At 45.0% G+C, this 14866-nt stretch overlaps 1 protein-coding gene across 3 annotated transcripts in view; it reads left to right on the top strand.

Annotated features, from left to right (window-relative positions):
• The window catches only part of LOC139367443 (carbonic anhydrase-related protein 10), a 316705-nt gene that overhangs the window by 124284 nt on the left and 177555 nt on the right, over positions 1-14866 (top strand). For all 3 annotated transcript variants that reach the window (XM_071105649.1, XM_071105648.1, XM_071105650.1), the window contains one exon: positions 7856-7998. In XM_071105649.1, coding sequence (XP_070961750.1) covers positions 7856-7998 — 143 coding nt within the window. The remainder of the gene's footprint in view (positions 1-7855; positions 7999-14866) is intronic.

Here is a 14866-nt window from a genome sequence, read left to right as displayed (position 1 = left end):
ATTAGGGGGGGGGGGGTTGTAATGTATTAGACAGAAGGGGGGGGTTTGGTGTATTAGACAGTAGGTGTGGGTTGTAATGTATTAGAGAGTAGGGGGGGGGGTTGTGGTGTATTAGACAGTAGGGGTGGGTTGTGGTGTATTAGACAGTAGGGGGGGGGGGGGGGTTGTAATATATTAGACAGTAAGGCGGGGGGGGTTGTAATGTATTAGACAGTAGGGGTGGGTTGTAATATATTAGACAGTAGGGGTGGGTTGTAATGTATTAGACAGTAGGGGTGGTTGTAATGTATTAGATAGTAGGGGGGGGGGGGGGGGGGTGTTGTAATGTATTAGACAGTAGGGGGGGGGGGGGGGTTGTAATGTATTAGACAGTAGGGGTAGGTTGTAATTTATTAGACAGTAGGGGGGGGGGGGTTGTAATGTATTAGACAGTAGGGGGGGGTTGTAATGTATTAGACAGTAGGGGGGGGGGGGGGTTGTAATGTATTAGATAGCGGGGGGGCGGGGTTGTAATGTATTAGACAGTAGGGGTGGGTTGTAATGTATTAGATAGTAGGGGTGGGTTGTAATGTATTAGACAGTAGGGGGGGGGGGGGGGGGGGGGGTTGTGGTGTATTAGACAGTAGAGGTGGGTTGTAATGTATTAGACAGTAGGGGTGGGGTTTAATGTATTAGACAGTAGGGGGGGGGGGGTTTAATGTATTAGACAGTAGGGGTGGGTTGTAATGTATTAGACAGTGTGGGGGGGGGGGGGGTTGTGGTGTATTAGACAGTAGGGGTGGGTTGTAATATATTAGACAGTAGGGGGGGGGGGGGTTGTAATGTATTAGACAGTAGGGGGGGGGGGTTGTAATGTATTAGACAGTAGGGGGGGTTGTAATGTATTAGACAGTAGGGGGGGGTTGTAATGTATTAGACAGTAGGGGGGGGGGTTGTGGTGTATTAGACAGTAGGGGTGGGTTGTGGTGTATTAGACAGTAGGGGGGGTTGTAATGTATTAGACAGTAGGGGTGGGTTGTAATGTATTAGACAGTAGGGGGGGGGGGGTGTAATATATTAGACAGTAGGGGGGGGGTTGTAATGTATTAGACAGTAGGGGTGGGTTGTAATGTATTAGACAGTAGGGGGGGTTGTAATGTATTAGACAGTAGGGGGGGATTGTGGTGTATTAGACAGTAGGGGTGGGTTGTGGTGTATTAGACAGTAGGGGGGGTTGTGGTGTATTAGACAGTAGGGGGGGTTGTGGTGTATTAGACAGTAGGGTGGGGGGTTGTAATGTATTAGACAGTAGGGGTGGGTTGTATTGTATTAGACAGTAGGGGGGGTTGTGGTGTATTAGACAGTAGGGGTGGGTTGTAATGTATTAGACAGTAGGGGGGGGTTGTGGTGTATTAGACAGTAGGGGGGGGGGGGGGGGGTTGTAATGTATTAGACATTAGGGGTGGGTTGTGGTGTATTAGACAGTAGGGGGGGGTTGTAATGTATTAGACAGTAGGGGGGGGGGGGGGGTTGTAATGTATTAGACAGTAGGGGGGGGGGGGGGGTGTAATGTATTAGACAGTAGAGGTGGGTTGTAATGTATTAGACAGTAGGGGTGGGTTGTAATGTATTAGACAGTAGGGGGGGGGGGGGGGGGGTTGTAATGTATTAGACAGTAGGGGTGGGTTGTAATGTATTAGACAGTAGGGGTGGGTTGTAATGTATTAGACAGTAGGGGGGGGGGTTGTAATGTATTAGACAGTAGGGGTGGGTTGTAATGTATTGGACAGTAGGGGGGGGTTGTAATGTATTAGACAGTAGGGGGGGGTTGTAATGTATTAGACAGTAGGGGTGGTTTGTAATGTATTAGACAGTAGGGGGGGTTGTAATGTATTAGACAGTAGGGGTGGGTTGTAATGTATTAGACAGTAGGGGTGGGTTGTAATGTATTAGACAGTAGGGAGGGGGGGGGGGTTGTAATATATTAGACAGTAGGGGGGGGGGGGTTGTAATATATTAGACAGTAGGGGTGGGTTGTAATGTATTAGACAGTAGGGGTGGGTTGTAATGTATTAGACAGTAGGGGTGGGTTGTAATGTATTAGACAGTAGGGGGGGGGGGGGGTTGTAATGTATTAGACAATAGGGGGGGTTGTGGTGTATTAGACAGTAGGGGGGGGGGTGGGTTGTAATGTATTAGACAGTAGGGGTGGGTTGTAATGTATTAGACAGTAGGGGGGGGGGGGGGGGGTGTATTAGACAGTAGGGGGGGGGTTGTAATGTATTAGACAGTAGGGGTGGGTTGTAATGTATTAGACAGTAGGGGGGGGGGTGTAATGTATTAGACAGTAGGGGGGGTTGTGGTGTATTAGACAGTAGGGGTGGGTTGTAATGTATTAGACAGTAGGGGTTGGTTGTAATGTATTAGACAGTAGGGGGGGGGGGGGGTTGTAATGTATTAGACAGTAGGGGGGGGGGGTTGTAATGTATTAGACAGTAGGGGGGGTTGTGGTGTATTAGACAGTAGGGGGGGGGTTGTAATGTATTAGACAGTAGGGGGGGTTGTAATGTATTAGACAGTAGGGGGGGTTGTAATGTATTAGACAGTAGGGGGGGGGGTTGTAATGTATTAGACAGTAGGGGGGGTTGTGGTGTATTAGACAGTAGGGGTGGGTTGTAATGTATTAGACAGTAGGGGTGGGTTGTAATGTATTAGACAGTAGGGGTGGGTTGTAATGTATTAGACAGTAGGGGGGGGGGGGTTGTAATGTATTAGACAGTAGGGGTGGGTTGTAATGTATTAGACAGTAGGGGTGGGTTGTAATGTATTAGACAGTAGGGGGGGGGTTGTAATGTATTAGACAGTAGGGGTGGGTTGTAATGTATTGGACAGTAGGGGGGGGTTGTAATGTATTAGACAGTAGGGGGGGGTTGTAATGTATTAGACAGTAGGGGTGGTTTATAATGTATTAGACAGTAGGGGGGGTTGTAATGTATTAGACAGTAGGGGTGGGTTGTAATGTATTAGACAGTAGGGGTGGGTTGTAATGTATTAGACAGTAGGGAGGGGGGGGGGGGGTTGTAATATATTAGACAGTAGGGGGGGGGGGGTTGTAATATATTAGACAGTAGGGGTGGGTTGTAATGTATTAGACAGTAGGGGTGGGTTGTAATGTATTAGACAGTAGGGGTGGGTTGTAATGTATTAGACAGTAGGGGGGGGGGGTTGTAATGTATTAGACAGTAGGGGGGGTTGTGGTGTATTAGACAGTAGGGGGGGGGGGTGGGTTGTAATGTATTAGACAGTAGGGGTGGGTTGTAATGTATTAGACAGTAGGGGGGGGGGGGGGGGTGTATTAGACAGTAGGGGGGGGGTTGTAATGTATTAGACAGTAGGGGTGGGTTGTAATGTATTAGACAGTAGGGGGGGGGGTTGTAATGTATTAGACAGTAGGGGGGGTTGTGGTGTATTAGACAGTAGGGGTGGGTTGTAATGTATTAGACAGTAGGGGTTGGTTGTAATGTATTAGACAGTAGGGGGGGGGGGGGTTGTAATGTATTAGACAGTAGGGGGGGGGGGGGGTTGTAATGTATTAGACAGTAGGGGGGGTTGTGGTGTATTAGACAGTAGGGGGGGGGTTGTAATGTATTAGACAGTAGGGGGGGTTGTAATGTATTAGACAGTAGGGGGGGTTGTAATGTATTAGACAGTAGGGGGGGGGGTTGTAATGTATTAGACAGTAGGGGGGGTTGTGGTGTATTAGACAGTAGGGGTGGGTTGTAATGTATTAGACAGTAGGGGTGGGTTGTAATGTATTAGACAGTAGGGGGGGGGGGGGGGTTGTAATGTATTAGACAGCAGGGGTGGGTTGTGGTGTATTAGACAGTAGGGTTGGGTTGTGGTGTATTAGACAGTAGGGGGGGTTGCAATGTATTAGACAGTGGGGGGGGGGGGGGGGGGGTGGGTTGTAATGTATTAGACAGTAGGGGTGGGTTGTAATGTATTAGACAGTAGGGGGGGGGGGTTGTAATGTATTAGACAGTAGGGGTGGGTTGTAATGTATTAGACAGTAGGGGTGGGGGGGTGGGTTGTAATGTATTAGACAGTAGGGGTGGGTTGTAATGTATTAGACAGTAGGGGTGGGGGGGTGGGTTGTAATGTATTAGACAGTAGGGGTGGGTTGTAATGTATTAGACAGTAGGGGGGGGTTGTAATATATTAGACAGTAGGGGTGGGGGTTGTAATGTATTAGACAGTAGGGTGGGGGGTTGTAATGTATTAGACAGTAGGGGGGGGTTGTAATGTATTAGACAGCAGGGGTGGGTTGTGGTATATTAGACAGTAGGGTTGGGTTGTGGTGTATTAGACAGTAGGGGGGGTTGCAATGTATTAGACAGTAGGGGGGGGGGGGTGGGTTGTAATGTATTAGACAGTAGGGGTGGGTTGTAATGTATTAGACAGTAGGGGGGGGGGGGGGGGGGGGGTTGTAATGTATTAGACAGTAGGGGTGGGTTGTAATGTATTAGACAGTAGGGGTGGGGGGGTGGGTTGTAATGTATTAGACAGTAGGGGTGGGTTGTAATGTATTAGACAGTAGGGGTGGGGGGGTGGGTTGTAATGTATTAGACAGTAGGGGTGGGTTGTAATGTATTAGACAGTAGGGGGGGATTGTAATATATTAGACAGTAGGGGTGGGGGTTGTAATGTATTAGACAGTAGGGTGGAGGGTTGTGGTGTATTAGACAGTAGGGGTGGGTTGTGGTGTATTAGACAGTAGGGGTGGGTTGTGGTGTATTAGACAGTAGGGGTGGGTTGTAATGTATTAGACAGTAGGGGGGGGGGTTGTAATGTATTAGACAGTAGGGGGGGTTGTAATGTATTAGACAGTAGGGTGGGGGGTTGTAATGTATTAGACAGTAGGGGTGGGGGGGTTGTAATGTTGTGGTGTATTAGACAGTAGGGGTGGGTTGTGGTGTATTAGACAGTAGGGGTGGGTTGTAATGTATTAGACAGTAGGGGGGGGGGGGGGTTGTAATGTATTAGACAGTAGGGGTGGGTTGTAATGTATTAGACAGTAGGGGTGGGTTGTGGTGTATTAGACAGTAGGGGTGGGTTGTGGTGTATTAGACAGTAGGGGTGGGTTGTGGTGTATTAGACAGTAGGGGTGGGTTGTAATGTTTTAGACAGTAGGGGTGGGTTGTAATGTATTAGACAGTAGGGGGGGGGGGGTTGTAATGTATTAGACAGTAGGGTGGGGGGTTGTAATGTATTAGACAGTAGGGGGGGTTGTGGTGTATTAGACAGTAGGGGGGGTTGTAATGTATTAGACAGTAGGGTGGGGGGTTGTAATGTATTAGACAGTAGGGGTGGTTGTAATGTATTAGACAGTAGGGGGGGGGGGTTGTAATGTTTTAGACAGTAGGGGTGGGTTTTAATGTATTAGATAGTAGGGGGGGGGGGGGTTGTAATGTATTAGACAGTAGGGGGGGGGGGGGTTGTAATGTATTAGACAGCAGGGGGGGTTGTAATTTATTAGACAGTAGGGGGGGGGTTGTAATGTATTAGACAGTAGGGGGGGGGTTGTAATGTATTAGACAGTAGGGGGGGGTTGTAATGTATTAGACAGTAGGGGTGGGTTGTAATGTATTAGACAGTAGGGGGGGGGGGGGGGTTGTAATGTATTAGATAGTGGGGGGGGTTGTAATGTATTAGACAGTAGGGGTGGGTTGTAATGTATTAGACAGTAGGGGTGGGTTGTAATATATTAGACAGTAGGGGGGGGGGGGGGGGTAGGGGTGTGGTGTATTAGACAGTAGGGGTGGGTTGTGGTGTATTAGACAGTGGGGGGGGGGGGGGGGGGTTGTGGTGTATTAGACAGTAGGGGTGGGTTGTAATATATTAGACAGTAGGGGGGGGGGGGGTTGTAATGTATTAGACAGTAGGGGGGGGGGGGGTTGTAATGTATTAGACAGTAGGGGGGGGGGTTGTGGTGTATTAGACAGTAGGGGTGGGTTGTGGTGTATTAGACAGTAGGGGGGGTTGTAATGTATTAGACAGTAGGGGTGGGTTGTAATGTATTAGACAGTAGGGGGGGGGGGGGGGGTTGTAATATATTAGACAGTAGGGGTGGGTTGTAATGTTTTAGACAGTAGGGGGGGGTTGTAATGTATTAGACAGTAGGGGTGGGTTGTAATGTATTAGACAGTAGGGGGGGTTGTAATGTATTAGACAGTAGGGGGGGGTTGTGGTGTATTAGACAGTAGGGGTGGGTTGTGGTGTATTAGACAGTAGGGGGGGTTGTGGTGTATTAGACAGTAGGGGAGTTTGTGGTGTATTAGACAGTAGGGTGGGGGGTTGTAATGTATTAGACAGTAGGGGTGGGTTGTATTGTATTAGACAGTAGGGGGGGTTGTGGTGTATTAGACAGTAGGGGTGGGTTGTAATGTATTAGACAGTAGGGGTGGGTTGTAATGTATTAGACAGTAGGGGTGGGTTGTAATGTATTAGACAGTAGGGGGGGTTGTGGTGTATTAGACAGTAGGGGTGGGTTGTAATGTATTAGACAGTAGAGGTGGGTTGTATTGTAAGGTATTTTTCTTAAAACTGCATTGTTGGTTAAGGGCTTGTAAGTAAGCATTTCACTGTTAGGTCTACCTACACCTGTTGCATGTGACAAATAACATTTGATTTGATTTGAAGGAAAGGGCAACCAGTGAGTAACAAACACCATTGTAAATACAACCTATAACTATTTGCACATCGTTATAACACTATTATAACACAGTTTATTATGGTTATAACACTGTTTATTATGGTTATAACACTGTTTATAGCCATAATATGACATTTGAAATGTCACTATTGGAACTTTTGTGAATGTACTGTTTATGTAAAACAAAAATGTATTTGTTTATTTCACTTTTGTTCATTATCCATTTCACTTGATTTGGCAATGTAAACATATGTTTGCCATACCAATAAAGCCCTTTGAATTGACTTGAATTGATAGAGAGACACACAGAGAGAGAACGAAACAGAGAGATAGAGAGAGAGAGAGAGAGAGAGAGAGAGAGAGAGAGAGAGAGACAGACAGACAGACAGACAGACAGACAGACAGAGGCAGAGAGAGAGAGAGAGAGACAGACAGGCAGAGAGAAAGAGAGAGAGAGACGGAGAGGGACAGACAGACAGACAGGGAGGGAGGGAGGGAGGGAGGGAGGGAGGGAGGGAGGGAGGGAGGGAGGGAAGGGTAGCGCAGTTCCAGCAGTACAGTAGAAGTGGAAGCTGATAATGATGCTATAGTTTGCTAACTTTGTTCTTTGCAAGCCTGTAACTGCACATATCCATTTCCTGCTTGGGGATCTTCTGGATGACCTGTATACATTAGCAATAATTCAAACTGGACTGTGTGTATGTGTGCTAACTTGACATGTCATTACATGTTATCTATGCTCTTCCATAGGACCAATTGTGACTATCACCTTCATAGCACCATAGAGCACCATGACTAGCAATACATGCTAACTGTTTTGTGCCCTATTGAAATGTCATCATTAGCAATACATGCTAACTGTTTTGTGCCCTATTGAAATGTCATCATTAGCAATACATGCTAACTGTTTTGTGCCCTATTGAAATGTCATCATTAGCAATACATGCTAACTGTTTTGTGCCCTATTGAAATGTCATCATTAGCAATACATGCTAACTGTTTTGTGCCCTATTGAAATGTCATCATTAGCAATACATGCTAACTGTTTTGTGCCCTATTGAAATGTCATCATTAGCAATACATGCTAACTGTTTTGTGCCCTATTGAAATGTTGTGGTTAGTAACACATGCTAACCGTTTTGTCTCTACCTCTGTGTGTTGCAGTGCCGTCATTCTGGGGGCTAGTGAACTCAGCGTGGAACCTGTGCTCCGTGGGGAAGAGGCAGTCTCCCATCAACATCGAGACCAGCCACATGATCTTTGACCCCTTCCTCACGCCCATCCGGCTCAACACGGGAGGACGCAAGGTAAACAAACACTCAACAATGTTACTCTCAGGGTGCGTCCATAATGTTACCATATTCCCTATATAGTGCACTACTCTGGGCTCTGGTCAAAGTAGTGCTCTAAATCCGGAATAGGGTGTTATTTCAGACGCAGTCTTATTGGCTGAGGTGATGGATGTTGCTGCATTGTCGGTTCCCTTCTGCTTTGTTTGGGGAACATTGTGTGGTTCTACAATGCTGTTGTATGGTTTGTTTGGCAACATGGCATGTAAGGATCCCTGATCAATGTTGCTGGCTAAACGCTTCACTGATTTTTATCCCACTGTTTGTCACAGTGGAGTTCTTTACAGAGGACCCCGATGGCTTTCTAATTCATGGATTCAACTCTACATTGGCAGGATTTAACCATAATACGTATTGCTTCACACACACACAGTAATCTGTTACCACCACAGAGGACAAAACACAATCCCTTGTGAGGGATTACCATGAAACACAACACACACACACTCATGAATTACCATATGACATTTGTGTTCCTAGTTGCCATAGCGTAGAAACAACAATAGCAAAGTGTGGTACCCCAATGCACCCCCTGCCATATAATAACAGATCATTTGAACATGGGTGGAGACAGGATGTGCTCCAGAGTTCATGGTTCCATGTTCAGGTGATTACTATTATGAGGGTGTGTTTACGTGCCAGGGGTTGGTACAGGGTTACCCCGGGGCCATTGCAGGGGAAACATGGGCATGGGCACCCATAAAGATTATGAGAGAGAGACTGTAATCCACATATACTCTGTACAATTGCAACGCCTATTACTAGCCGGTTCAACCTCTCTTTCGTATTGTCTGAGATCCCCAAAGATTGGAAAGCGCCGCGGTCATCCCCCTCTTCAAAGGGGGAGACACTCTAGACCCAAACTGTTATAGACCTACAGTTGAAGTCGGAAGTTTACATGCACCTTAGCCAAATACATTTAACTCTGTTTTTCATAATTCCTGACATTTAATCCAAGTAAAAATTCCCTGTATTAGGTCGGTTAGGATCACCACTTTATTTTAAGAATGTGAAATGTCAGAATAATAGTAGAGAGAATGATTTATTTCAGCTTGTATATCTTTCATCACATTCCCAGTGGGTCAGAAGTTTACATACACTCAATTAGTATTTGGTAGCATTGCCTTTAAATAGTTTAATTTGGGTCAAACGTTTCGGGTAGCCTTCCACAAGCTTCCCACAATAAGTTGGGTGAATTTTGGCCCATTCCTCCTGATAGAGCTGGTGTAACTGAGTCAGGTTTTTAGGCATCCTTGCTCACACATGCTTTTTCAGTTCTGCCCACAAATGTTCTATAGGATTGAGGTCAGTGCTTTGTGATGGCAACTCCAATACCTTGACTTTGTTGTCCTTAAGCCTTTTTGCCACAACTTTGGAAGTATGCTTGGGGTAATTGTCCATTTGGAAGACCCATTTGCGACCAAGCTTTAACTTCCTGACTGATGTCTTGAGATGTTGATTCAATATATTCACATAATTGTCTTCCTCATGATACCATCTATTTTGTGAAGTGCAATAGTCCCTCCTGCAGCAAAAGCATCCCCACAACATGAGGCTGCCACCCCCGTGCTTCACGGTTGGGATGGTGTTCTTCGGTTTGCAAGCGTCCACCTTTATCCTCCAAACATAACGATGGTCATTGTGGCCAAACAGTTCTATTTTGTTTCGTCAGACCAGAGGACATTTATCCAAAAAGTACGATAATCTTTGTCCCCATGTGCAGTTGCAAACCGTAGTCTGGCTTTTTTTGGTGGTTTTGGAGCAGTGGCTTCTTCCTTTCTGAGAGGCCATTCAGGTTATGTTGATATAGGACTCGTTTTACTCTGGATATAGAAGCTTCTAAAGCCATGACCTAATTTTCTGGAATTTTCCAAGCTGTTTAAAGGCACAGTCAACTTAGTGTTTGTAAACGTCTGACCCACTGGATTTGTGATACAGTAAATTGTAAGTGAAATAATCTGTCTGTAAACAATTGTTGGAAAAATGACTTGCGTCATGCACAAAGTAGATGCCCTAACCAACTTGCCAAAACTGTAGTTTGTTAACAAGAAGTTTGTGGATTGGTTGAAAAAACGAGTTTTAATGACTCCAACTTAAGTGTATGTAAACTTCCAATTTCAACTGTATATCCATCCTGCCCTGCCTTTCTATAATCTTCGACAGCCAAGTTAACAAATAGATCACTGACCATTTCTAGTCCCACCACACCTTCTCCAATATGCAATCTGGTTTCTGAGCTGGTCATGGGTGCACCTCAGCCACACTCAAGGTCCTAAATAATATCATAACCGCCATCTATAAAAGACAGTACTCTTCAGCCGTCTTCATTTGACCTTGCCAAGGCTTTCGACTTTGTCAATCACCGCATTCTTATCGGCAGACTCAACAGCCTTTGTTTCTCAAATTACTTCCTCGCCTGGTTCACCAACTACTTCTCAGATAGATTTCAGTGTGTCAAATCGGAGGGCCTGTTGTTCGGCAGTCTCTATGGAGGTGCCACAGGGTTCAATTATTGTGCCGACTCTTTTCTCTGTATATATCAATGATGTCGTTCTTGCTGCTGGTGATTCTCTGATCCACCTCTATGCAGACAACACCGTTCTGTATACATCTGGCCCTTCTTTGGACACTGTGTTAACAAACCTTCAAACGAGCTTCAATGCTGTACAACACTCATTCCGTAGCCTCCAACTGCTTTTAAATGCTAGTAAAACTAATGTCATGCTCTTCATCTGATTGCTGCCCGCAACTGCCCGCCCGACTAGCATCACTACTCTGGACATTTCTGACTTAGAATATGTGGACAACTACAAATACCTAGGTGTCTGGTTAGACTGTAAACTCTCCTTCCAGACTCACATTAAGCATCTCCAATCCTAAATTAAATCTAGAATCGGCTTCCTATTTTGCAACAAAGACTCCTTCACTCATGCTGCCAAACATACCCATGTAAAACTGACTGTCTTACCGATCCTTGACTTTGGCGATGTCATTTACAAAATAATCTCCAACACTATACTCAGCAAATTGGATGTAGTCTATGACAGTGCCGTCCATTTTGTCACCAAAGCACCATATACTACACACTACTGTGACCTGTATGCTGTCGTTTGCTGGCCCTCACTACATATTCGTCGCCAAACCCACTGGCTCCAGGTCATGTATCAATCTTTGCCAGGTAAAGCCCTGCCTTATCTCAGATCACTGGTCACCATAGCAACACCCACCCTTAGCATGCGCTATTTCACTGTTCTTCCCCAATGCCAACACCTCCTTTGGCCGCATTTCTCTGCTGCCAATGACTGGAACCAATTGCAAAAATCACCGAAACTGGAGACATATCTACCTCTCTAACTTTAAGCATCAGCTATCAAAGCAGCTTACCTATCACTGTACCTGTACATAGCCCTTCTGTAAAAAGCACACCCAACTACCTCATTCCCATATTGTTATTTATTTTTTTGCTCTTTTGCACATCAGTATCTCTACTTGCACATCATCATCTGCACATCTATCACTCCAGTGTTAATGCTAAATTGTAATTATTTCGCCTCTATGGCCTATTTATTGCTTTACCCTCCTAATCTTACTACATTTGCACACACTGTATATATATTTATCCCATGTGTAACTCTGTGTTGTTGTATTTGTCGCACCACTTTGCTTTATCTTGGCCACGTCACAGTTGTAAATGAGAACTTGTTCTCAACTGGCCTACCTGCTTAAATAAAGGTGAAATATATATTTTTTGTAAATAAACTGGAGTGAGAAAAATAGCAGAGTTGAATCAGAATCACCTTCATTCACTAAGAACATTTACAGGTAGGGGGAGAGTGGGGTAAGTTGAGAACATTTACAGGTAGGGGGAGAGTGGGGTAAGTTGAGAACATTTACAGGTAGGGGGAGAGTGGGGTAAGTTGAGAACATTTACAGGTAGGGGGAGTGTGGGGTAAGTTGAGCCTTTTTACATTCAGCTTCACTATGTCAAGTGAAATATAATATCCTTTCTAACAAAGATATCAACATATATTTCAGGATGTTGTGTGTCCCTAGAAATAATCACAATTCATTTAAACATTCCTTTTTTGATAATATCGTTTGTGTCTCTTAGCATAACTTCCCCTGGGTAAAGATGACACACAAGACACACATGTCTGTACTGAATGAAAAGTGCCACTACCATCTCTGTCTTTATTTCCCAAACACAATTCAATTCAACACAATCACAATAGCTTTTTAAAATATTTTAATAATTTTAAGCATCTTTTATTAACACAGGCTTAACACCTGACAAACACTTTGTACTTTATTAACCTCTAGCGACGAGCAATCCCGTATCCGGGATCGTAATTATAGCCTCAAGCTCATTAGCATAACGCAATGTTAACTATTCATGAAAATCGCAAATGAAATGGAATAAATATATTGGCTCTCAAGCTTAGCCTTTTGTTAACAACACTGTCATCTCAGATTTTCTAAATATGCTTTTCAACCATAGCTACACAAGCATTTGTGTAAGAGTATTGATAGCTAGCATAGCATTAAGCCTAGCATTCAGCAGGCAACATTTTCACAAAAACAAGAAAAGCATTCAAATAAAATAATTTACCTTTGAAGAACTTCAGATGTTTTCAATGAGGAGACTCTCAGTTAGATAGCAAATGTTCAGTTTTTCCAAAAAGATTATTTGTGTAGGAGAAATCGCTCCGTTTTGTTCATCACGTTTGGCTAAGAAAAAACAGTCATTATAACGCCAAACTTTTTTCCAAATTAACTCCATAATATCGACAGAAACATGGCAAACGTTGTTTAGAATCAATCCTCAAGGTGTTTTTCACATATCTATTCGATGATATATCATTCGTGGAAGTTTGGTTTCTCCTCTGAACCACATGGAAAAACGCATGCAGCTGGAGATTGCGCAATAATTTCGACGGGGGACACCAAGCGGACACCTGGTAAATGTAGTCTCTTATGGTCAATCTTCCAATGATATGCCTACAAATACGTCACAATGCTGCAGACACCTTGGGGAAACGACAGAAAGTGTAGGCTCATTCCTTGCGCATTCACAGCCAAATAAGGAGACATTGGAACAAAGCGCATTCAAAATCTGGGGCATTTCCTGTTTGAAATTTCATCATGGTTTCGCCTGTAGCATCAGTTCTGTGGCACTCACAGATAATATCTTTGCAGATTTGGAAACGTTAGTGTGTTTTCTTTCCAAAGCTATCAATTATATGCATAGTCGAGCATCTTTTCGTGACAAAATATCTTGTTTAAAACGGGAACGTTTTTCATTCAAAAATTTTAATAGCGCCCCCTAATGCATAACTGGTTTTAAACACTTTTTACATAGGCCAGGCCCTGTTGTGGGAGAGAGGGAGGAATGGAGGGAGAGAGGGAGGAAGGGAGGGAAGGAAAGTTTGTGGAGCTAGAGGTCACACAAAGACGAGGTTTGTAATACATTTGAGGCAGCATGCAGAGCACAAGTGTAGTACTGTAGAGCCTGCTAGTTACTGCTCTTGTCAAACAGCCCTTTTGGCTGTTATGTGAATCTTACAGATTCCTAGTCTCACAGAAGTTCACTGAACGCTTTGGCAGCAACTCCAATGGAACTTTTTCATGTCTCAAGAGAGAATGTTTTCAAGTCAAAAGTAATTTAGGGCTTTGGTGTCTCCACAGGGCTAATGTACTCTGTGTTTCCATCTCTCAAACCATCAGAGCTGTCTGCACCGGACAGTCTGATTCACCTTGTCAATGCTGCTGAACACACGCACGCACGCACACACACACATGCATGCGCACACGCACACGCACACACACACACTAGTCTCTGCACCGACCTCACCTTGTCAGTGCTGATTCCTCCCTGATCAGTGTGTGTCAGTTTGGCAGGCTGTCAGCCTTGGCCAGATTCACAATGTACAGCACTAAACAGCTCTGAACTGCTTCACACAGCACCATAGTCCCCTCCAAGCTCATCACAAAGCTCAGTACCCTGGGACTGAACACGTCCGTCTGCAACTGGATCCTGGACTTCCTGACGGCGTGCCCCCATGTGGTGAGGGTAGAAAACAACCCATCTACCACGCTGACCATCAACACGTGGGCTACTCAGGGGTGTGTTCTTAGTCCCCTCCTGCACTCCTGCACTCCCGACTGCACACAACGCCAACACCATCATCAAGACTACAAGAAACTGATGGGTGTGCATGCCCCCATTCACATCGACTGGGCTTTAGTGGAGCAGGTCGAGAACTTCAAGTTCCTCGGTGTCCACATTACTAATTAACATGGTCCACACACACGACAGCGCCTCTTTCCCCTCAAGATGATGAAACTAATTGGCATTGGCCCTCAGATCCTCAGAAATTTCTACATCTGCACCATGTAGAGCATCTTGACTGGCTGAATCAGCGCTACAGAGGGTGGTGCGTACAGCCCAGCACATCCCTGGGGCCGAGCTCCCTGACATCCAGGACCTTAGAGAAAGGCACCAAAAAATGTGTTTATGACTACAGCCAAAAAACCCAAGCAATAGAGTTTTCTCTCTGCTAGTGAAAGCATCATGTCTGGAACCAGCAAGACCCTGAACATCTTCTACCCCCAAGCGATAAGACTGCTAAACAAGACTGCTAAATAGCTAATCAAGTGTCACTAATCAAGCAACCGGACTACCTGCATTGACTCTTCGTGGCACTAACTCTCTTTCTCTTCCACTGACTTAATACACACTCAGACACACACACACACACACACACACACACACACACACACACACACACACACACACACACACACACACACACACACACACCACATA

Source organism: Oncorhynchus clarkii, chromosome 16, assembly GCF_045791955.1.
Source record: "Oncorhynchus clarkii lewisi isolate Uvic-CL-2024 chromosome 16, UVic_Ocla_1.0, whole genome shotgun sequence".
NCBI classification, from domain to species: domain Eukaryota; kingdom Metazoa; phylum Chordata; class Actinopteri; order Salmoniformes; family Salmonidae; genus Oncorhynchus; species Oncorhynchus clarkii.
Note: the sequence above shows the minus strand (reverse complement) of the source record. Positions and strands in the feature narration are given on the sequence as shown.